Here is a 25,826-nt window from a genome sequence, read left to right as displayed (position 1 = left end):
AACTCCTCGATCGTCTTCTTCTCGGGTGGTCTGTTTCCTGCTTTCTCATCTTCACCCAGTTTCCTGTAGAAGGCTCTTTGGTCCTCATTGAAGATTCGGTTGTTTATTTTCCTCTGGGAGCTCTCTTTGTATTGGTGTAGTCTCTTGCTGAGTGCAAGGAGGTTCTGCTTCAGTGTGTCCAAGTATTCTCCTATTCTCTGATTTCTGGTTTCATGTTTGCTGTGGACGCTGTCTCTCTTGAGGATGCTTTTCACCTTTCCAATCAATTTCTTACTTCTATTACCCTGTTGGTACTAGTTCAACTGACCTATCTTGACACTTTTATTTCTTCTATCTTCTGCTGAAGTCTTCTTTCCCAAGCTGGTGGTTCCTTCTGTTTTTGGTTCTTCTGCTGCTGGTCTCTTGTTTCTTTTCCATTAATCCTAGTAGCTGCTATGGCAGCACAGTATATGGCTGTGTGGATAGCCTCTAGCATTGCACCATTGTTGTCAAGGTAATGTGGCATTTTTTGCCGATTGAGGTGGTCTGTTACTCTCAAGGACTGTCAGTAATGAACACTTTTTTCAAGAAAAGGGTGAACAGAAAGTGGACATGGAAGAGTCCAAATGGATTAACAACTAATGAAATCGACTTCATCCTCACTAACAGAAGATATATTGTGAATGATGTTACCATCCTGAATAAGGTAAATGTTGGAAGTGATCACAGAATGGTAAGATGTACACTTGATATAAATGTAGGAAAGGAAAGAAAAAAACTGACTCAAGTAAATAAAGGTCTTTGAGATAACAGAAGAGGAGAAAAAGCAGTATGTACTGGAACTTAAGAACAAGTTTGAGTTTCTGCAGGCTGCTCAGGACCAAGATATCGACGAGGAATATTACAACTTTCTGAAAATGATAAAGCTCAAGAAACCTATAGGGAAAAAGAAATCCAAAGTAGAAAAAATTAGTCAAGAAACACTTGTCATGATGAACCAAAGACGACAAATGAAGAGGAAGAAAAACACTGACAGGGAGAAAATTGAGTATACTGAGTTATGCAAAGCCATTAGAAAGAGACTCAGAGAGGACATAAGAAGATTTAACACAAGAAAAGTAGAACAAGCATTAAGGGAAAACAAAGGATTTAAATCAGCAGCCATGAGCAGTAATACAGAAAGACAAATGATACTGAAACTGAAGAATAGCGATGGTGTACTTATAAACAGCAGAGAAGGCGTAATTCAAATAGCAGAAGACTACTATAGAGAATTATACAAGGAGCGAGGTAATGATGCCAGCAGTGGGGAAGACGGATTGCAAAGTAGCAACACATACGACATACCCGATATTCTTCCTGATGAGGTAGAACATGCATTGAAGAAAATGAAGAATCAGAAAACCCCGGGGGAAGATGAAGTTACTGTAGAGTTGTTAAAATTGGGAGGAAGAGACATAACACAAAAACTGGCAAGGCTCTTCACAGAGTGCATTCGAAAAGGTGTGATGCCTAAACAGTGGGATAATGCAATCATAGTTTTGCTGCATAAGAAAGGAGATAAATCAGAAATTTGAAATTATAGACCAATTAGCTTGTTATCCCACATCTACAAGTTGTTCACAAGGGTCATTACTAACAGATTAGAAAGAATACTTGATGAGAATCAACCGAAAGAGCAAGCTGGCTTTAGGACAGGATTCTCAACTATGGACTACCTTCAGGTAATATCGCAGCTAATGGAGAAAGCAAATGAATATAAAACACCATTATGCCTGGCATTTGTGGATTATGAAAAGGCATTTGACTCCATACAGCATAAGGCAATGTTTCGGGCACTGGAAAGACAAGGCATAGATACCCCATATATTATGATTTTGAAGAAAATATATGAGAGTGCTACCTCTTTTATTAGACTAGACAAAGGCAGTAGGAAATTTAAAATCGAGAAAGGAGTTCGACAAGGAGACACAATATCTCCGAAGCTGTTTACTTCTGCCCTTGAGGAAGCTTTCAGAAGATTAGACTGGTCGCAGAAAGGAGTCAATGTGAATGGAGAGTACCTAAACCATTTACGATTTGCAGATGACATTGTGGTCATAAGCCACAATCCCAAAGAATTAGAGGAAAATCTTAATCAGTTATGCACAGTTAGTAAGGATTTTGGATTAAAGATGAATATGGCTAAAACAAAAGTAATGATGAACAAGTATGCCACAGAAAGGGAAATAATGATTGAAGGAGCAGTAACTGAAAAGGTGGAGTCATATACTTATCTGGGACAAGTTATTAGCTGTAATAATGATAAATGGCTAGAAGTCAAGAGAAGAATAAATTTTGGATGGGTAGCATTCAGGAAATATAGTCACATACTGAAGAGCAATATCCCAGTTTGTCTGAAACGTGAAATAATGAACCAATGTATACTCCTCACCATGACTTATGGAAGTGAAACTTGGGCACTCACCAAAAGAATGGAAGAGAAGCTGAGAACTACACAGCGAAGAATGGAACAAATTATATTGGGAATCAAACTGTTAGATAAGAAGAGAAACACATGGATTAGGCAGCAAACTCAAGTAAAGACATTCTTATCAAAACTAAAGAACTAAAATGGTCTTGGGCAGGACACATAGCTCGAAGACATGATGACAGATGGACTAAGAAAATAACAGAATGGTATCCAAGAGGAGCTAGAAGAAAACCTGGAAGACAAAGGCGGAGATGGATAGATGAAATTCGAGTTTGTGGGTAGTAAATGGATGGCCAGTGCTCAAAATAGAAGGAACTGGAAAGTTGCTGGAGAGGCCTTCATCCTGCAGTGGATTGAAAATGGCTGATGATGATGATGTTACTCTCCACAGGATTTTATTTGGCCTCTGCTTAGGTATCACATGGGTTGTTGTGGGGTCCATTTCTTCGAATTCTGTTAGGGCTTTCTTCCATTCATCTTCTATTCTGGATATCATGACTTTGTCTCTTTCCACTTCAGCTACTCTGGGTTGTATTTCTTCTTGCTGTTCCTCCTCTTGTTCCATGGTATGATGTTCCTCCTCTGGTTCCATATTGACCATATTCTTTGTACTTTGTAGTTGATCGCTGACATCCTGCTTGACTTTTTCCAAGATTGCAGGAGCTATTAGGTTCTTCGTGATGATGGTCATTCTTTGGTCTGCTAATCGCTGTTCAGTGAACTGAATATCCGGGTATCATTCCAACCACTTGGTATTTAGTCGCGACCTGTACTTTGTCATATCGGTCTCTAGCCTAGTTATTTCATAGTATGCTCTCATGATGTACATATTCATTTCAATGCTCCACTTCATGCATTGGCATTTTCTTCCTTCCTGGGTGGTCACTAGTGCAGTTGTGCAGGAAGCACTTTTGGTGGAGCTGGATGGTCTTGTCCTTCTCTTGTTGCATCCTTATGAGGGGACAGCACGACTTGCTCCGCAAGTGGCGATGTCCACTTGTGGAGCAAGTATAATAATAATAATATTATTATTATTATTAGCCGTATAGTTCAAGGAAGCCTGAGGCTTTTGCTGCACCAGCCAAAAAGAAATTTCCCCAAGTTACCCTGAGAGAGAGAGAGAGGCAGAGGCAGAAGTAGAAAGGGATCACCAGGAAAGAGAATATTGGGTTAGCCAAGCTCACTGGGGTTATTATGTGAACTACTTTTTCAACTTGACTAACTTTTTATAAGGTATCATTTCTTGAACAAAATACCATTCAGTGTGAATGACTTAACGTGTTAATGCCATGAGGTTTTCAGTATATTATTGGATTTAATATATGTATCTGTTGTCTCTAATAATTTATAAAGGTTTTCTTTAATCTGACATATGCAGTTTTCCTTTTAACTGAGTATAAATGCTATATTTCAATGATGCTGGTTGTACTGTGAACTGGAGGTTTTTTAAATTCCTAATTAGAAATTATGGTAGATAGTTACTCTGAGTTCTTATGATATTCAATTGTATTGAATAAACATTTTAAATTCTTTTTTGATGAATTTATTGATTGAATAATGAAACAAAATGTATTCTCATTATTTTTTTTTTGCCATTTTAAAATTTTCTTAGAGAGGAACTCTGGAATGGTACAATAGTGTTATTCAAAGCACTTATCCCGAAAATAAGGTATTTATAATATTATACATTGTCTTAAAATATATTACTTCTGTATTTTGCATTTTCATTGTGAAATTTATTTATTTATTAAACACTAATTCCTGTGATGTAGCTTTAATTTTACAAGTAAATTATACATCTACTGAAGGTCAGAGGCTTGAAGTGGTGTCATCTTTCTTGAAATAAATATAAGGAAATGAAATGATGACAGATATACAGGTTTTAAATTGATGATTTTTCATTTTAAAATGTTAATTTCTATAATTTTCATGAAAGACTTGAATTTAGAACCCAGGTAACCAGTAAAATTTATCTTTATAATTAATGTTCTGGCTGTATCCATACTGGATTAATGAAAATATTTACAAACTTCGTATTCTATCACATTCAGGGGCTCAAAGGTATCTTCCAGTCAAATTCAGAATTAATGTCTTCCTTTTTAAAGTGGTTTTAAAGTTTTAAACATGTTTTACCATTTATTTTTAGCAGCTGCTAATCAGTTTTGATTAATTTGTTAATTTTCACAGAATAAACTGTCTTCCAGTGTAGACATTTTAGTCTGTTACCCAGGAATCAAAAATGTCGATGTAGCCAATGTTCAGGTTCCACTTATGAGTCAAGTGCATCAAATTTTGGCAGTCTATCCATTCTGTAACAACCAAATCCTTTATGTTCACAGTACTCTTATTAACCCTGAGTGTATTCCTCACATGCAAGGTCTAAAATACTGTGCTTAGTATTCTGGAATGACAACCCAGGCATGAACCACTGCAAGTAGGATCAAGTTGTGGCAAATGCAATACACCGAGGAATGGTCGACTCTGTGACTCATTATTGGTACAGAGTCATCTAGCACCTGGTATTGCCTCTTTGCTTAATGAAGGCCAAAAAACCATGTGTGATCTCCTGAGGCATCATCCCATCCTTTCTATCATTTAGTGTGAGTCACTTGTTTTGAGGTTATGATGGTCACTATAATGAGATGAAATATTCCATAGATTTTGAGGCTATGGCATTAAAATAGTTTTTGCAGGCTGACCTGCCACTGGATAATCCACCAGACTAAGCCTGTTGATAACCCTCTAGGAGGCATCCAGATCAACTAGTACATAATCTTGCTGTCTCTACACTGACATCTGCAACCAAAAGAAATTTAAGTAATGTTCATGTGATGGAAAAACCAACAAAGACACATTATGTTAAGGAATTGAGAATTGAGTGTATTCTTGCTGTGTGCATGCCATATCCAAAAATTTCATTGATTGTTATTTTATATCTAAAAATTAATCACTTCATGTACACTGATGAGCCAAAACATTATGACCACCTACCTGATGATATTGGTCCTCCATGTGCAGCCAAAACAGCTCATACCCGGCAAGGCATGGATGCTACAAGATTTCTAAATGTGTCTTGTGGTATCTGATACAAACACGTAACCAACACATCCTTTAACTCCTGTAAGATCCATGGTTGAGACACTGCAGATTGGAGTTGCTGTTGCAGCACAAACCACAGATGCTCGATGGGATAGATGTCTCCGGAATTTGGAGGCAGAGCAATACCTGGAAGTCGTCCTCATGTTCTGTGAACCAGTCTCGAACAATCCCGGCGGTTTGGCATGGCACATTATCCTGCTGAAAGAAGGCACCTCCAGAGGGGAAGACCATTGCCATGAAAGGATGCACCTGGTCAGAAATTATGTTTAGGTAGGTGGTAGACATCAGGGTGCCTGGCACATGGATGACTAGACCCAGGGTATCCCAGCAGAACACCGCCCACAGCATGACACCGTTGCCACCAGCTTGTTTTTGTCCCATGATGCATCCAGACCACATCACTTCCCCAGGTAAACGACACATGCATACCTGGCCGTCCATATGGTGCAACAGGAAACATGATTCATTGGACCAGATGACCTTCTTCCAATCACTCAAGGTCCAGTTTCGATGCTCGCATGCCCATTGTAGGCAGTGTTGCTGATGAACCGTAGTTAGCATGGCACTCGGAGCAGCCTGTGGCTACACAGCCCCATCAGCAGGATTCGATATACTGTGTGTTGTGACACATTACTCCCATCACCGGCATTCCAATTACTGGTGAGTTGCGCCACAGCGCCCTTCTGTTGCCACGTACCATCCGGGAGAGCCTTCACTCACCTCGAGCATCGATGAGCCATGGTCGTCCAACACCACACTGGCAGTTCGTGGGTTTCCTCTCCTCTGACCACTTTCGGTAGGTACTAACCACCGTTGACCGTGAGCATCCCACCAGCCATGCCATTTTGGATATGCTCTGATCTAGTTGTCTGGCCATTACAATTTGGCCTTTGTCAAACTTGCTTAAGTCCGCTGTCTTTCCTATCTAAAGAACAAGAGTAACACCAATTAACAGAGCTCAGTATCAGGTGTTTTTTATACCATGTCCTACACGTCCTGCACGTGCCATAGTTCACCTGCAGTTGCTTCAATTTGCATATTCAACTTGCTCGTCATAATGTTTTGTCTCATCGGTGTATATATATCCTTAAGTTTTACCTAATCTACCTCAATGCATCATGAATAATCAGACTAATGGAACACGCTTATCTGCATAAAGAACTGTACCTCCCAAAAACTTCCAGATTCATTTTAAACATATACATGGTTTCAATAATGTCCATTTCCATCTACAGTATTCCAAGCCCTCAATTTTTCTGACAGAATCTCAATTATCATTTGCCTCACCCACCACTCATTTTGGAATCAGAGTTATTTGATCTGAAATCAGTGAATAATTAGGAAAAATAAGAGACAAATTTAAAATTCTTAGTTCAAATTTTAAGGTTAAAGGGGGACTTGTGCATGTCTACACTCTGATATTCCTTCACAAGCCTCCTAATATGTATTCTTCTCTTTCTGATTTTGTTTTTGGCTTAAAATCCCTTTTCCTCAGTCTTTTAACTTTGTTTCTTACCTCTGTTATTCTCTGAGCTTTATAAAAATTTTTATATATATTTTTTTTAATATTTTTTTTTTAATAAAATTTTTTCTCAAAACTGTTGAGTTCCTTTTCCTTTTTTGATTTTTAATATTCATAACTCTAGTCGGTTTCACTTTTGTTATCGTATGTTTCAGGATCTCCATCTACCAGCTGGTGGAGATCCTGAAAGTATTTCTGAAAGATACAGAAACTATTTCTAATGACCTTACACAATTTGTTTATATACCTACTAGAATACCAAGCCAACTGCACACATAACACTCTTGATTAGTTCCTCACAAACAGTCCTTCAAAGTGAAGACTTGATGTTAGTTGTTCTCCAGGTACCTCATATTACTCGATTGCATGAATATGAAATAGGGTGATCTACATGATTTTTGTTCATCATTTCCTTGGTTGAACTGCAGATTTTTTTTTTTTTTTTGTCTATAGAGAAAGAGGTTGGAGGCAATATATGAAGTTGCATTTTTATTATTGCTCTCATTGGTATGTTGCAAGTGTATTGTTTCTGTAAATTGTATGTATCCTTAGGTTTGTTTGTTTGTTTAGAATTACAAAAACTGGGAAACAGTTTAAGAAAATTCTGAATATTTGAATATTCTGTATATATACCTGAGACCCACATTTAGCCCTGCTTCAAAAACACATATTGGGGTTCTCTTGTCAGGGATGGATATTCAAATCTGATTTTTTCATCTGTTGCATCTTCATGCCATCATGACAGTATCTTGCTGTAGAATGAATTAGAATAAGAATGAATTATTATGTTATGGATTAAGGAGATTAAATAAACTTTTAAAAATTATACTCAAACATTAAGTTGTCTGGTTTTTTTCTTTCCTTTTCATCTTTTTTTTTTTTTTTTGTTTATTTTCTTTGATTTTTTTTATATTCTGTGATGCTATCTAATTTTATTTATATCAATGTTCAAACTTCAAATTCTTATAGATTCAATATCATATATTCTAAGTAGACAGTAGACTGCATGTACATTAGGTTTAAGTATTTCAAATGGTGAATTAACCTTTTGGTGAAAGACATTTATTTGAAAACACTGCAATATCAGGGTAATTCGTGTGAAGACAAAGTTTGTTCTGCTGTGAGTATTAAAAAACTTAATTAATTAATTTTAAATCCTGCTGCTGGCTTTAAAAGCCGATGAAAGGACAAGGTAGTCCTCTCAACTTCTTATTAATAAATATTTTATTTTATGCACTGATTTTTCACATGAAAGTCTGATCTCTGACAATCATAATGGGAAAATAAAGTAGTGATCCTTGAACGTACTTAATTTGCTGTCTATTATTTTAAAGTATTAAAATATTAAAAATTATTATAAATGACATTATTTTGTTCCAAAGAGCCCTTTTACTGTGTTTTAAAGTACTGAAAGGATAGTATATTGTTTGTTTCTTTGGTCTTTTATTTTTTGTTTTTTTTTTTTGTCATTTTTTAATGGTTGAAAAAAAAATTTTGTAAATCCTTGTATAGATTTCCTTATATTAAATCTAATATTATTTTTCAGTCAGACATAAATGTGCTAAGGAGTTTAATAGAAGTAACCAATGCTATTAATTTGGATATACAGAAAGGAATAATGTATTATAATAAGGAATTTGAAAGGTATGTTGAAGTTGTTTGAAATGTGATTGGAATAATTTTAAATATTTAAAGATTTTAATTGATCAATAACTAAGTAAAATCTATGTTTAACTTTATGTCAAGCAGCAAAAATGTACTTAAGATTGACTGGAATGCAGCATTTTAATTTTCCAATTTTAATAACTTTGCTCAGGTGTTTTACTTAAAACATGAATGCAAATGAACACTTCTTGGTATAAAATAAAAAAAAAAACTTTACAATATTAAATTTTGCTTTGAAGGTTTCATTATGTCATTTAGCAATAATTGGATTGGATTTATTGGAATGTAAATCGAATATAAAATGTATGCTGCTTATTGCGATCACTTTGGGACACAGCTAAGTTTACACTAACTGAAGAAAAAAGAGACAGCAAAGAAACAGAATTATTTATTGATGCAGAGCAGAAATATGTACATAAACAGTGTACATGGACATGAAGAAAGCATTAAAATCAAGCAATATAAAATACTTTAATTTGACTGCCTACTGTTTTTTTGACAAAATAATCAATAAAAATGAAACTGGCTAATGTTTCCGAAAATCCATACAAACCATTAAAAAGAAATAAAGAAAATATTAAAATCAAGAATTAGAAAATGATTGTGTCTCTACTGTAAAACAGTCGGATTGGTAGGAGTGCAGATCTTCTTCCAGTCACATAGTTCCCTGAAGAGCTGTTGTGGCCACAAACAAATTCCTCCAACTGCATCGATCATGTGCTATACGAGCAGCATCGCAAAATGTTACGTCCAAAAGTTCACTGATCCCATCCTTCCACCTAGTTGCAGGTCTTCCTTTAACAGCAGTTTTTGGAGTTGGTTTTGTTATGGTCTCTGTAGCATCAGGTAATGTGGTGGTATGCCATTGTCTATCACATGGCCGCTTTTGAAAGGGGCCAGCTTTAATCATAGGAAGAGTCATCATGCATCCCACGAGTGCAGATACAGTACTTTATTTCATGGTGTAATGGAACAATAGTAGGAGTTCAAGGTGGCCTTGCTGCCCTTGTGCCACATAAAGCCCATAAACAAACAACAAGTGGGAGTTCAAGAAAAAATTGGAATGTTATGTGATTACTTCCACTGCTCATGTGTAAACCACAATAAGACAAAAAGGTAATAACTAAACCAAAGCACTGATTACAGTAAATGGCATTTTTTTTTCTATGTCTTAGTATACAGGGTGTTTCAGTTAAACATTTCAGAACTTCTAAGAGGGGTAGGGTACATCCTGACAACTCGAAATCATATAGCAATGTGGGGTCGGAAATACTTTCCTGAAGCGGTGTTGTACACAGAAGCACCATAAAGAAAAGAGACCATAAGTGAGAAATCGTTTTAATAATACATGAAAAGAAGCAAAAGGTACATGGATTAAAGTAAGTGTTCGAAGTTTCTTCCACGGGCTACAATGCACGCCTCACATCTCCGACGCATGGACATCCGAACATTCTGGAATACTCCAGGCGAATTTCGAATTTCTTCGGCAGCTAATGCGATTCTTGCAACCAGCTCCTCAGCATTGTCAACAGGGGTGTCATAAACTAGCGATTTCATATGACCCCAGAAATAAAAATCAAGACATGATAGGTCGGGTGACCGAGCAGGCCAACGCATGGGACCACCACGTCCGATCCACTGTTGACCAAATGTGACATCCAGGTAGTTACGAACATCTCCGCTATAATGGGCAGGGGCTCCATCATGTTGGAACCACATTGTCTGTTGCGTCGATGCAGAAATCTGTTCATCTCTCAAAAGTTGTGGCAATACTTGCTGCAGAAAGATCAAGTAGATAGGTCCGGTTAGACGACACGGTAACAGGTAAGGTCCGATGAGGTGATCTCCCATAATACCGGCCCATACATTGACCGAAAATCGAATCTGTGCATGCACGACATCGTATTGCATGCGGGTTCTCGACCGCCCAGATATGGTCGTTATGCGTGTTGAAAATTCCTTCCCTTGTGAAGGATGCCTCATCGGAAAACAACACTTCAGCAGGAATCGCAGTAGCTGCCGAAGAAATTCGAAATTCGCCTGGAGTATTCCAGAATGTTCGGATGTCCATGCGTCGGAGATGTGAGGCATGCATTGTAGCCCATGGAAGAAACTTCGAACACTTACTTTAATCCATGTACCTTTTGCTTCTTTTCATGTATTATTAAAACGATTTCTCACTTACGGTCTCTTTTCTTTATGGTGCTTCTGTGTACAACACCGCTTCAGGAAAGCATTTCCGACCCCACATTGCTATATGATTTCGAGTTGTCAGGATGTACCCTACCTCTCTTAGAAGTTCTGAAACGTTTAACTGAAACACCCTGTATATCTGATTGGGATTTCCTAAAAGTGATAACATTCACAAATGGTAACACTATCTGCGATCACAATCAGTGGCATGCACTGTATTTGACATTCAATCCACATTCCCACCCCTGTAGAATTCCATTTTTGATATTGCTGGTCTAAGAGTGACTTCCAGATAACAGCAATCTGTGCTCTCATCAACTTGCAGCATATCTTGCTGAATTTTTCATGCCAGTCAATTCACAGAAATTGGCTCACATTACATTTTCCTTCAAACGTAACTCAACTCAACTCAACTGAAACTCTGCCAGTGCTAATGGTCACACTAATTCCAGCAGTTAATTCTGGTCATCATTTTTCATTCCAAACTTAGTGTTTGACAGCATACACAAACTTTACATCTCAAGTTATGCAAGCTAAGGTGGATAACAAATAACATCTCCATAACTGAGCACCTTGCAACTACCAATGCTTATATACGCAATATTATCCATCTTGCAGTACTTGCTGAACTGAGATTTGGATTTTCCAGTGTTCCCATTATGCATCATATAAATCTTATAAATAACATCATATAAATCTTCCTCATGGAAGATTGCTCCACTGGATAGTGAGATATCACTGGCTAAAAGAGCAAAGGGCAGCCACGAGTTTTTTTTTTTTTTTTTTCATGTATATGAATACAAAGAAGGGAAGAATGAATCAGATCAGACCCTTATGTAACGGGTGCAGGAAAATCCTAGATAACCAAGCTGATGTTGCAGATGAACTGGACAGGTATTTTTGCATAAATGTTTACAGAAAAAAGACCTTTCACACAGAGAAGAAACTTTGTGAATTAAGCTGGAAAGAATTAAATTAGTGATATGGAAATTTCAGGTTATTTATTAAAAAAAAAAATTTGAGCCTAAAAGTAATTTTCCAGGTGGCACTACATTTCTGTTATCCCTATTCATATCAGCATTAGTTGTACTAACCAGGAGTTTGAATTCACCAGTTTTATTGACAACACTCCTGACATTACTCTAAACACAGTTAAGATTAAGTATTTGTCTATAGTTTACTACCATGACACACCCTTCTTAAATTATTTAAGCTTGTTTCCCTAGCTTTATCTTCCTGCTCATTTGAAACACTGCCACTCCCAGAACATCTTACCAACATTGGCTGTTGTGGCAACAAACAAGAATTCTTGAGATGTGCACAAGCATTACTTTGACGCATATAAATGCATGTCTATATTCCCCTTCTCCCCTCTAACCAGCAATTCCCTGAACTTCAGGTATCCCCAACGATACCTTAAGTTCAGGATAAACCTTTGCACTACCTATGTTCAAAGGAATACCAACTCTACCAATTAGATCCTTCTGTCTAAAAGTGCAGGCCACACTGATAAAAATTTCCCCACAAAACATAAGACCGCAGTTGCTCAAAATGTGTCGAGGACTTCATCCTGCAGTGGATCAACAATGGCTGAAAAAGATGATGAAGATGATGATTTCTGATTTTCATCAGAAAATTGAATTTTATAATCTTCTAAATCATAATATCGCTTTAACCTATTGCTAGGTCTATAGAAGTTATTTCATTTAGATCCCCTTCTTTTTTTTTTTTTAATCTTTTCACTGTGACTTTTGTTTGAAGAGCATTCTGTTTATTCAAGAGTTGTTTGGTGTTTTCCAAGGTAATTTTTAACAGTACTGTTTTTTGGTTTTGCTTATTATTTTAGGAATGAATATTAGTCAAATTGGATCATAATTAATATGAATGTTAATACTTTTAAAATTGAATGCTGTTGGCTTTTCTTACCAGACATTCATGCCTACAATAAAATTGAAATAAATTACCTTTTAGCAGAACTTTACTGTTGTTGGTGGTTTTATGTGCATCAGCATCTTATGCTATATTGCACTAGTATATTGTGACTGTACCTATGTATATGTATTCACAAACCAATATGCAGGCTGTGTAGGCTGATAAGCCCTACTTCCTCTTTCTGAATTGACTACTATAGCCTTGATTGAAAAGGCCTTTAAAAATTCTTTCACTCTCCAATGGGATTGAAGCCTAGACGTCTCCAAGTGAAAAAATCACTATGCTATTATGATTGATGGAGTTTTATTAATTACAGCAGTTCAGTTACATTACATTACATCGCTATTGTACCCGAGGCACAGTTTGTCCTATAGAAATACAATTACTAAAAGTTGCTATCAGGTTATATATATTTTTGCATGTAGAAAGTGTTCATATTCATTTACTAACTGTACATATGCGTACTATTAGTAATTTGCTATTTTTCAAGAAATAGGTTTGAAAGTGAATCAATTTATATTTCACTGTCTTATTATATTTAAACATATGATTAATATTGTTTTCTTTATTTTTTTTCAGCTATGTTGGAGTAAATTATTCTGTTGTTATATATAAACAACTAGAAAAATTGGTGAGTACTAATAAAATATCAATTAAAAATGCCTGTATCATTACATTACACCTCGTATGTAGCATGTTTTAAATATTTAGAGTTTTTAAAGAGGTGTATTAATTTACTATCTGATCCTTTAACTTATCTAGAACACATTTAAGTAATGAGATACAACAGCTATTGCAATGATCCAGCAAATTACTTATAAAAGATACATTATAATCTAAAATAGAATGAGCTGCTAGTAAGGAAGATTTATAAATTTTTGAAGAATAATAGAACTGTTCCATTTCCTTTCACTGTTCTAAGCCTGATTAAAAATGCATCTTTTTACCATAGTTTGACTTTTCTCTAAGTAACTGACTTTGGATTATTTACTGCTTATTGAAGTACTATTACTTAAACAACACTTCCTGAAAGGGATATATTGCCATTTGTTTATTTTATTTTATTGTAACTTCATACGTAAAAAGTTACTGAAAATTAATGTATTCAAATGTTGTAAATGGGTTGAGAGTTGAGAAGTCAGAAAACACTTAACACTGCACTTATTTCTGTGGGTTGGTATTTTCAGAAATTATATAAGGAGGAATGTTTTTTTGAAGGTTGTCAGTTAGTTTGGAAGGGAATTATGTATGAATGGTGTTGCTAGTTGATGCATGCATTGAGACTGGTATAGAAGAAACAGATGGAATTGCAAATGTCAGTTTAGAGGGAGAGTGCATATGAAAATATCTGTGAAAAAGGCATGCAGTAGCACCTCTTAAATCAAGGATAACTCAATGCTTAGGGACGTTAAAAGGGAATACTTGTATTTAAATGAGTGTTGCCACTCTGATAGCTTCGATAGTATTTGCCTCATTAATGAGCAGGTAGACCTTGCCTCAATGCCTCTCAAAACTTTCATAAAGTTTTGAAATTATCAGAGTTGCAACACTCATTAAATACAAGTATTCCCTTTTAACGTCCCTAAGCATTGAGCTATCCTTGATTTAAGAGGTACTACTGCATGCCTTTTTCACAGATACTTTCATAAAGTTTCAAAACTTTATGAAAGTTACCAATGGGAGTGCTTTTTATTTGGAAGTACAGTAGAATCTCATTAGTGGTGCACCCAGAAATTTTGTTTGGTGAGAGCTCATATGTTTCACATTGGTTTCTTTTATGAGTATTGGCACATGACAGTGCAATTATATAATTTAAAACAAAATGTCCTTGGGGGGTTTTAGCCCCCTTGGCTCCTCCTCCTCTCATAGATGTGCCTGTGAATCTCATAAATCCAACAACACATAGCTTAACCCTTGCTGAATTTCTGAAACCTAATGCTGTATATCAATAGTGACAGTAATCACTATTGCTATACTGTATTAAAATGACTGATCTGCACAGATCATCAGCTACTGTAGAAAGGACCATAATACATACTTGTAGAAGTATAATGTACTGATCCAGTATGACCCAAGATGCTGATGTGCCCAAAAATCAAAAACAAGTGTAGAATGATAACACAATGTTCTGTCTGTTGTAGCAGCAAAGAAATATTGTTATTATAGCAATATTAAAGTGTATCCTTTCACCTCAGGAAACTGTCCTGAGCCTTAACTTAAAAAAAAAATAATAAATAAAACATATATATATATATATAGTAGCAATTGTATTAACACAATTATCTAAAGTAGGACTTGCATTCTTGTTGCTTAGCACAGGCAGAAAAAAGATTTCAAGTCTTATGAAAGGCATTAATCTCAAATTAAGGCTCTTTGGTTCTTTGGTGGGTGCTGCTTCGTTACTAATAAGTAGGGTTAGTCATTTGTCATGGGGGGAAAAATGGCAAAAATCATAGGAAACATGAAAATAATTTTAAAATTCACAGAATAATCAGCCATGATTTTTACATGGATTTTAAAGACATCATAATGGTAATGCCCAAATCAAAGCAAAAAATAAGCTTAGTTTTATATAATTACTAAATTACAGCATTATAGAATTTTGAAACATCATGATATATATGAAGAAATTATCATCCTTAAAGGAATGTCAGTTATTCACAAGAAATTAGTGTAGGCTGAGAATGGGCATTTGCATTGTAATGCACCCTACTTACTGGAACCAATAAGCAACATAATGCTGTAATAATTTTAAACTAAAATTAAACACATGTATAACTACATGTGTTTATTGCCATAACTACAGCAAGTTTACCAAGAACTACTGTTGCCTGCATGCAACCAAAGAAAAAACTCAAGTAAAGAAATTAACACATGTATAACTATATGTGTGCATTGCCATAACTATAGTAAGTTTACCAAGGACTACTGTTACCTGCATGCAACCAAAGAAAAAACTCAAATAAAGAAGTGGGGTGCTATTTCAAAACAAGCTTTACTCCTATTGCAGAATAGCATTATTTTCTAAAAGCTTTTAATTGTTAATAGAAAAGGAGTATAACATAAAAATAGAAAATGAGAGAGCCTACTCTCATCACTGGTAATACCCCACAGCATTTCTCTATAATGAGTTATAGACAAATGCTGATGGGGGGGGGGGATACTCCCAGTGCCTGTATTCACGATCCATGGAAGAAGTCCAACAGATGAATGCAGACATCTCGAGAGTAATGAAAACCATGTACATGGTAAAACAATTTTTAAGCTTAATATAAAGGTATTCTATTCTATTATTATACCACATGGAGTTTTTTTTTTATCTTTGAAGTAATAGAATTGATACAAACATCACAATCCATTGTACCTTCTCTCATTTCCTTAGCCTCCCTCTCCGTCTGTTTACATAATCCTTGGTACAGATCGAACACAGTTAGATTCTCCCTTTTTTTTCTCTTCCTTTGTTTACAGTTTTGAGTGTTTTCTGTTATTTAGTTGATTAATTGAGATTACTGGTATTATTTTACTTTCATTTAATTTATTTTGTTTTATTATCTCCTATATTATGATTTTGTATATTTTACATTGCATATTTGCATTTGATTTCAATTCACCACCAATCAACATTAAAATTTACATTTTGTAGCTTTATTCTTCTATGTTAGACTCTAGAAGGCTCACTGTATTTAAGTTTTCACTTTTCTTAGTTCACTCTGTCATAGGTCATGTAGGGGCACTAGTGAACACTTGACTGCATCTCAGTATTCAGTTTGGAAATATGACATTTGTGTTCTACAAGTATGGGCGCCTCCCCAATGAAATTATGCCTGTAGCTCCTTTACCTTTCTTTCAGTTTTTCATTATTTTTCGAGGCGTCAGCATTCACCTGTTGGACTTTCTCCTGTGGTCTTTTTCTTGAATACAGGCAGGAGTAGCTTCATAATTTTCTATTTTTTTGTTATGTTCCTTCTTTTAGTAATAATTAATTAATGAAGAGTTTTATTTTTATTTTGGTTTCATACAATAGTTCCTGGTAAGCTTGCTCTAGTTACTGCAATATGCACATATCATAAAATGCAATTTAAATATAATTTAATATTATTTAATATTATTTAATATTATTATTAATATTAAATTAAATTAAATTTATTTATTTTAGCAAGAGAATTTGTTTACAATAAATGAATTTGTTTACAATAATATTAATAATACTACATACGTTTCTTTCTCTTTTCTTATTTTTGAAGCAATATAATATTATTTTTGATAATCTCAGAAAGCATTGCTTATTATTTTCACCACTCAAGAATTCTACATGATGTGAAGAAGGGAATTCTTGATGGCAGTCACAATAAGCACAAAACTCAGATTTCATAGTAGTTCATCGTCAAATAAAAGAATGTTTTCAAATACAAAATATATGAGATCTTACAGATCCATAGCTTGTACCAGGTCAAAAAATTTGCATCTATAGAAAAATTCAGCAGTGGACTGTCTGAAGCAGTTTATTGTTTCTGAGATATTATGTGAATATTCCTTACCACATTCATGTAGAAATATTCTTACAAATTTGTTTAAAGAGTCATTTGCAGGTGTGAAGGCCCAATTTTTTAGATCAAAAAGTTCTTCAATAACTCTTTATGTAATGTTATTTTATTGTAATGTTACTTTTTGGTTCTGAAGTTTCATATTTCACTGATCATTCTGCTATTTTCAGAGCAAATCTTACTGTGTCTTCTAAATCACTTTGCCACAAATTACTTTTTGGACAGGTCTTCAAATTCAGACAGTTCAACAGAGTTTGACACTTTCCTTCATCACAAAAAAACTTTGGAATAATGTTCCATGTGTTTTGTTCATCTTTGAACCATCTATTCAACCATGTAATGCCTCATATAGGTGCACACCCTGTGGCAATTCAGTTTAAAAGTAATGAAATTGTGCTTTTCAGTTGGGACAAGCAGATAAGAGTTGTAAGTTTTAGTAATATATTTAATTTGCAAAATTTTTCCATCATCATCTGAATATTAGATTCAGTGGATGAGCTGTGCATGTGACATGACTCCATTCAGAAATAATGCTCTGGGATTTCTTTCTCACACTGAGTACATACATGTTGCTTGTTAGTTATGATTGCTCTTATACAACCAAAACTAACTTGGAATTCCTTCCCAGTTTTCATAACTGTGTCACTGACAGCTTTATAGTTGGTCATATCAAGCACTACACAATTCTCTATAAAGGCTTGCAACATAGATATTTCTTTACTGATGTGATTAGCAGCAGGACAGTTAAAATATTTAATATGTATCTTTGTGTATATATATATCATTCACATCAGTTGTTTCATTATAAACTAAGCTGATTCCTTCACACTTAGTCAAATAGTCTTTCAGTTGAGACTTGTGAATTTCAAAAATATGAGTTAAATAGATTTTGTGAATGGTTGAAACACACAGAATCATGCCAATATTTTTGGTTTCCTTCAGAATACAACTTCAGTACTGGATTGTCTTGAGGGAATTTTTGTATTAAACAAATTTTCAGTACGATATAATAATTCACTTTGTTGAAGTTTTAATTAAGAAATACTGCTTCAAAACAAGTCACTAACAGTTTTTTGTCTTTTTATCCTCTTTTTTGGGGCTGTTAATAGGGTCTTTCTGCTTCCCTTTGTGCAGAACACTTTTCAGATGCTTGTCACAACTTTCTTTCCATGTGTGGCCGATCAAAATATTGCATGTTGTGCAAAACAGTGTATCACCACTTGCATGAAAAACTCTACTTCTATATACTGTATATCTTTTCTTTCTTGAGGTGTACTCTTTGACAGTTTGCTGGCTCTTTCACTAGTCCACACTTAATGAGGAAAAGAATAAAACAATTGGGCAAGAGATAAGCAGAGAAAAAATGGAGAACTGTAACTGAAATAAGTTTCCAGTCTTATTTCAGTCAGAAGAGTAATGTGGTGTGTGAATTTTTTCAATGTAAAAGTTCACACACCACATACCTTGATTGAATCACATAACTTAGTGGTATTAGCAAGTGGCTAACAGTGCAAGAAAGCAAGTTTATTAGAGCATCACCCAAAAAAAAAAAAAAAATCCCATATCACCTGTCCATCCTCTCTAATAGTTTATCATAAAAACCAATAAATACCAATAAAGTCAAGGTAAATAAAAGCTTGTTTTTATTTATTAACTTTATTTCAATGTTTCTAATACATGAATGTTCAGAGTACCCTATGAAATTTTCAATTATGTGGGATATAAATGATCTTGGAAAAAAAAACTTTTGATTTAATAGACATATGGCAGTTATAGATAATTCTTTCCCCTGTTAGAGTAAACTCTAAAATTATATTACTAGAGTAAACCCTAAAATTAGGGTTTACTCTATTAATATAATTTATTTATGACTGAGAAGAGTGGTTGAAAGAGACGTGTGCAGTATTCTTTATATTTTTTTGATTTATATTCATTATATGCATTTTAAATCCTATATACAGCCACTCCCTGATTTACGTGAGGGTTGCGTTCGCGGAACTCTACATGTCGGAATTTCCCTAAATGCTTATGCAGCCCTCGCAAATTTGATTGAAGTAAAAAAGAAATGTTAGACAAACATGTAAATAGAATTATTTATTCAATTTTTTTATCTCATGCACAGGAAAAATTACAAAAGTGTATAAAATTGCAAAAATTTCAAAATTATAAAATTACAAAAAGAGAGAGGAGACAGACGTCAGCAAGTTTTACCTTTTGAGCATCATTGCCAGAATGAACTCTCCAGCTGACAAGCACGCCACTGCGGAAGTTGAGCACTATGGAGATTTAGAAGGGGTTTTTTCCCAACACATCACAAAATTTCTCTGCAGCTGCAGAATCGACACTGGTGACGTCACCACATACTTTAATGTTTTGTAAACCAGCGCGATGCTTGAGCCTATTAAACCGCCCATTGCTTGCCACAAACTTGGCTTGGCATTCGCCGTACTTATCCTTAATATATTCATAAATACTTCTTGCTTTTGTTTGAATGGCCATTGGACTCAGAGGCACTTTCTTCTGAAACTGATTTTCCATCATATTATTAATCGCTTTTCCATCTTCGATATAGCACCTGAATGCTGTTTCGTGATCACTGTTGATCTTAAATGCATTAATCCTTTAACATGTTCTTTTATATGTGCACTGGCCCTTAAAATAGTATTCACTGTTGAAGCAGCGAGACCTGATTCTGTGCAATGGATGACAAACTTTGTCCTGCTTTGTACTTCTTAATCATCTTCATTTCTAAATCAATTTTGTTTCGTTTCCTACCACTGCCATCACTTGCACTTTCCGTTGATCCCTTTCCCTTCACCATTGTAATAATTAAATAGGAACGAAGGGAAGATTCTGAAAATTTATTTATGTTTTTTATATGGTTGAAGATTTCAGTGAAGGGGAACTCATTTCACCATAATACCATAACATAAAAATCCACAGTATTTCAGTTATTGGTATTATCACAAATGCAATAAGATCAAGTTTACTACCTGTTTATAGTAGATTGCGCTAACAGAAAAGCCCAATAAACCAGAAAGTGCAAATTGTTTTTATTGTTTTATGGTAGTGACCTCCAGAAATGTGTTTTAGAAAAATATCACAAAGGCGTTCAAAATTGATTCTTATAATGGAACATATGATAACAGTGAAAGTGTAGTGCAATTTCCATTATAAAAATGACCTTTTAGAGAGATAAATAGCTTAGTTAAATTTCAACTTCCAAGGTCTTGGAACGAATTAGCAAAAAAAAAAAAAAAAACAGTGTTTTATTGGGTTCACATTACAGTATTTTCACGATACCTCCATTTATTCCTACAGGATGCAAAATACGTTTCCACGATTTTTTTAAGTTTGCACCGACTGGCAAAATCTTACGTAGAGTCAAATTTCCATAAGTCGAGTATTACATAAGCCGGGGAGTGGCTGTATTTCATTTATGCTGTTTCTAAACTTTATGGTTTCTGTACTCCTTTAATGGATTTTCCCCTTTATGCAGACATAGTTTGTAATTTATTAGAAATATGTTCTAAATGGTTTTTACATTCTACCTAACCATATAAACATAACCAGCAATGATAATAATGTGTGGGTGTGTTTATGTTTGTGTGCATGCACATACATGTGCACACACACATTGGGCAGGACATTTTTTTAACAGAACAATGTCCATTACAAAACTCAGCATGAATGCTTGATTTGGGGAAAATAATATTACACTGATGGGCTGATCTATTCAAGGCCTCATTTTAAGCTCAGTAGAATTACTGTTGAGTGAGTTGGAAAGCTGTATGAGGACTTATCCATGGAGGTGAAAATCACATGCTCAATCCCCATACCATGTTTAAAATCTAATCTGTAAACCATTGTTATCATATCTTCTTGGCATCCAGATATTTTGATAACTTAGTGCATGTGTATATATAATTAATAATTATGTTTTTTTCATCCGTTTCTTATTGAATAAATTTTCTTATCTCATGATTTTATTAAGCTAGCTGATGAATTAGCAAGAAGACTTCAGTCTCAGGTAGGGTAAAATTTATTTTAATTTTTACATCTTTTCTTTTTATTATATCAATTCGGCCCTGGAAAGATTGTGCAAGGCTCAAGGGGTAGAATTTTTTTCAGCCTTGACTGTACTTGTTAACAGGAGAGATTGCTTCTACAGGGATGGGATACACTTAAATAGAAAGGGTGCAAGAATATTTGCTGATGCTATCGAGGCAGTGTTAGGTGGATCGGAAAACTGCTAGCTTGGGGGGAGACAAAGACCAATAGATTGACAGTAGCCACTGGCAGAGGTGAAAGAGATTCTTGCACTGCTTCTATTAGAATGAGCAGAAGCCTGAAAAACAAGATGCATGATATTTCAGAGACTGCTGGGAGCCATTGTGGTACAAGTAAACACATGGGTTGTGTTAGGATAGCTAAGAATAGAAACAGGTGCAGGTATACTTGCGTGTACACCAATGCTAGGAGTTTAGTAAATAAATTTGATGAATTTGAGGTATTGCTCAAAACATCGAAGGCAGATATTGTTGGGATATCAGAGACGTGGTGTCACACAGATATAAGGGATGCGGAACTGCAATTTGGGGAGTACAACGTCTACAGAAAGGATAGACAGGATAGGAAGGGGGGAGGTGTTATGCTATTAGTTAAGAAACACATAAAAACCAAGGAAGTGAAGCCAGTCGACATCGCTGGACAGTGCAGTGTGGAGTCAGTTTGGTGTGACATAAACATTGGGAGATCAAAATTGAGAGTAGGAGTGTGCTATAGGCCTAATGACTCTGATGAGTATAATAAGGAACTGTACAGGGAAATAGAGTGGGCCAGTAAATCAGAGTGTCTTATAATGGGAGATTTTAATTTCCCAGATATTGACTGGAATTTGGGGGCTGGATACTCACACACTAGCAGGGCTTTTGTGGATTTATTGGATGATTGTTTTCTGCATCAGCATGTTCGGGAGGCAACTAGAGGGAGTAATACTCTTGATTTGATTATCAGCAGTGATTCTTCATGCATTAAGAATCTGCAGATAAATGAACCACTAGGTGGCAGTGATCACAGTGTGCTGAAGTGGGATTTACTCAAAGAGGTAACTACCATTAGGGGTAAAGGGAAGGGTTATTGCTTCCGTAAAGGCGACTACGATGGACTGAGACAGTATTTAAATTCTATACAGTGGGACCAACTGATGATGTTACCAACAGCAAATTCAAAATGGGAAGCATTCAAAGAACTTATCTTGGAAGCTACTAGGCTTTACATACCAACTAAGAAATATTGTTCAAGGTTTAGGCCAAAATGGATGTCAGATGAACTAATGAGGCATATGGCAGAGAAGAAAAATGCATGGGATACTTACAAATTAACACATGACACAGAAGCCTATGATAGATACAAGTTGATATGCAACCAAGTTACAAAGGAGGTTAGGCAGGCGAAGGCAGATTACGAGAAATCCTTGGCAAGGGATGCAAAGAAAAACAGCAAAGAGTTCTTTACTTATGTAAACTCTAGAAGGAAAGGTATGAATCAGATTGGTCCACTTGATATTGATGGGTCAAGTGTTGATGATCCTGCTCAGGTAGCTAACAAACTAAATGAATATTTTGCATCGACATTCACACATGAGGAGTTATTCAGCGAGGGGAATGCCAGAGGTGTATTCAACTCTAGCAGTAAGTTACAGAATCTTGAAATAACTGGGAGTAAAGTGGAGGAGAAACTGTTGAAGATAAACACAAGAAAGGCACCCGGGGTGGATGGGATCTATCCAGTTATATTAAAGGAGGCAGCAAAGGAAGTAAGCAAACCCTTAGCCATAATTATGAGAGCTTCCTTGGACTCAGGGGAGGCACCCATAGACTGGAAATGTGCAAATGTGACCCCAATTCACAAAGGAGGATCAAAGGCTGACACAAGTAATTATAGACCTGTGAGCTTAACTTCTGTTCCAGGAAAATTAATGGAGGCACTGGTTAAAGAAGCACTGCAGGATCATTTAGACAAGACTTCAGTTATAGCTCAGACACAGCATGGTTTTGTTAAGGGGAAGTCTTGCCTGACCAACTTGATTGGATACTATGATGCAGTCACAAAAGAACTGGATGCAGGGAATAACTTTGATATTATATACTTGGATCTTAGAAAGGCTTTTGATACTGTTGCACATGGAAGACTGCTACACAAATTGGAGCAGTGTGACATTGGAGGCAAATTGCTGCTATGGATAAAGGGGTGGTTGAGGGGGAGAAGACAGAGAGTGGTAATCAATGGACACTGCTCATCGTGGACTGATGTTATTAGTGGAGTCCCTCAGGGCTCAGTGTTGGGTCCATTATTGTTTTCTGTATTTATAAATGATATTGATGATGGTATATCGGGATTAATGTCCAAGTTTGCAGACGATACAAAGGTTGGCAGGGTTGTCAAGGACACTACTGACACTATGCTGCTGCAACAGGATCTGGAAAGGTTGAGCAGATGGGCTGAGAGGTGGCAAATGAAGTTTAACATTGACAAATGTAAAGTACTACACATGGGAAACAGCAACCCCAGAGCAACGTATCAACTCTGTGGTACAACACTGACAGTGGTAGAGAATGAAAGGGACTTGGGGGTGGTTGTGCAGGCAGATATGAAGTTCTCTGAGCAGTGCAGACGGGCTGCAAGAGTAGCTCATGGAGTATTGTCAATGATATACAGGAATTTTTCCAGCAGGGATAAGGAGGTGATTATTCCATTGTATAAGGCGATGGTCAGGCCACACCTAGAGTACTGTATACAGGTCTGGAGGCCTCATTTCAAGAAGGATGTAGAGCTGTTGGAACGAGTACAGAGAAGGGCAACAAGATTAGTGAATGGAACAAAGGGGTGCTCTTACGAAGAAAGGCTTAAGTTTTGCAAATTACAGTGTCTGGAGACTAGGCACCAGCGAGGTGATCTGATAGAGGTGTATAAAGCCTTGAATGGTTTAAGCATGCTCAATACTGATGGGATTCTTCCTCTAGCTCAGAATAATCACCTGAGAGGGCATAAATTCAAATTGAGGAAAGACAGATGTAGGATAGACGTGCGGAAATTTGCCTTTAGCCAGCGTGTGGTTGGTTGGTGGAACAGACTTCCATCCCTTGTGGTGGAGGTTGATAGCCTAAATAAGTTTAAGGCTCAGCTGGACAGGTATTTTGAATGAACAGAGGGGTGAAGTGGAAGTGGTTTTTTTTTTTTTTTTTTTGGCTGATGCTGCATAAGCTTGCTTTCTTGCATCAAATGCCTCTACTAATGCTAATGCTAATGCTAATATCATAACATGTCTTCAGTAGAAAATTTACTAATTAGTAGTAATGAACATCCACAGACAGTGAAACAGTTGCAAAGGTTGAGCAGCTGGTGCTGAGTGACAGCCATGTGACAATTCATTTCATCACAAATGCAGTGGAAATTAGTTATGGGTCTGCCCACAGCATTTTGCATGACCATCTGCAAGTCTGAGGTCTCTGCATGATGGGTTCCAAGATTGCTGACACATTTGCAGAAGCAATGTCAAATGCAATGCTTTTGCCAACTGTTGGATTTGTGTAATGCAGATGTTGAGAACTTTTTTGATCAGTTGGTGACAAATTCTGGGTGTACCAGTATGATCCAGAGACTAAAGACATGTCAAAGCAGCGGAAGCACGCCTCCCAGAAAGGAAAAGACCTCTCTATCTGTGAAGAAAGTGATATTGTCCATGTTTTAGGACAGAAAAGGGATTATCCTGACAGATTACTGACCTCTTGGTCCACACTTACCAGAAAATACTACAGAAATCTTTTGTAAAAGTTACACGATGCTTTGAAGGTGAAAAGGTATGGAATGTTAACCAAAGGTCTTCTGTCAGACAATGCACTGACTCACATGGCCGTTGCCACCACCACCGCTTTGTTGCCCAATGCGGCGTCGAACTACTGCAGCACCCACCATATTCTCCTGACCTAGCACCGTCATACTTCTTGTTTCGAGAAATGAAGAAACCATTGCGTGGATGCCACTTTGATTCGTCTCAGGAAGTCATCAGTGAAGTTGAATCGTGGTTTCAAGCAAAAAGTGCAGACTTCTATGATCAAGGCATTAAGCAACTGATCCATAGATGGGAGAAATGTATTACTGTACATGGAGGGTACATAGAAAAGGATTAAACTTCCTGTGAAGTTTCACCTTTCTGGGGCTATTATTTCTATGTAAGGGTATGAACTTTTTGATACCCTATCGTATAGCTGTTTAGCTACTTTTCATTTGTTTGAAAAGGTTTTGGTTTGAACTCTGTTAGAGGCTGAAGGAATTCTTTAAGGCCACTTTAGTTTGGACTGTAGTTAGCCTGTCTTAATCTAGCTGTAGAATTATTCTTGTCTTTTCAGTCTGCACG

At 36.1% G+C, this 25,826-nt stretch overlaps 1 protein-coding gene across 1 annotated transcript in view; it reads left to right on the top strand.

Annotated features, from left to right (window-relative positions):
* The window catches only part of LOC150076771 (BAI1-associated protein 3-like), a 350,663-nt gene that overhangs the window by 203,537 nt on the left and 121,300 nt on the right, over nt 1-25,826 (top strand). The window contains exons 16-18 of the mRNA XM_090386647.1: nt 8,620-8,717; nt 13,443-13,494; nt 21,402-21,437. Of these exons, the coding sequence (XP_090242773.1) occupies nt 8,620-8,717; nt 13,443-13,494; nt 21,402-21,437 (186 nt within the window). The remainder of the gene's footprint in view (nt 1-8,619; nt 8,718-13,442; nt 13,495-21,401; nt 21,438-25,826) is intronic.

Source organism: Mastigoproctus giganteus, chromosome 12 (assembly GCF_048544385.1).
Source record: "Mastigoproctus giganteus isolate SK-2022 chromosome 12, ASM4854438v1, whole genome shotgun sequence".
NCBI lineage: Eukaryota > Metazoa > Arthropoda > Arachnida > Uropygi > Thelyphonidae > Mastigoproctus > Mastigoproctus giganteus.
Note: the sequence above shows the minus strand (reverse complement) of the source record. Positions and strands in the feature narration are given on the sequence as shown.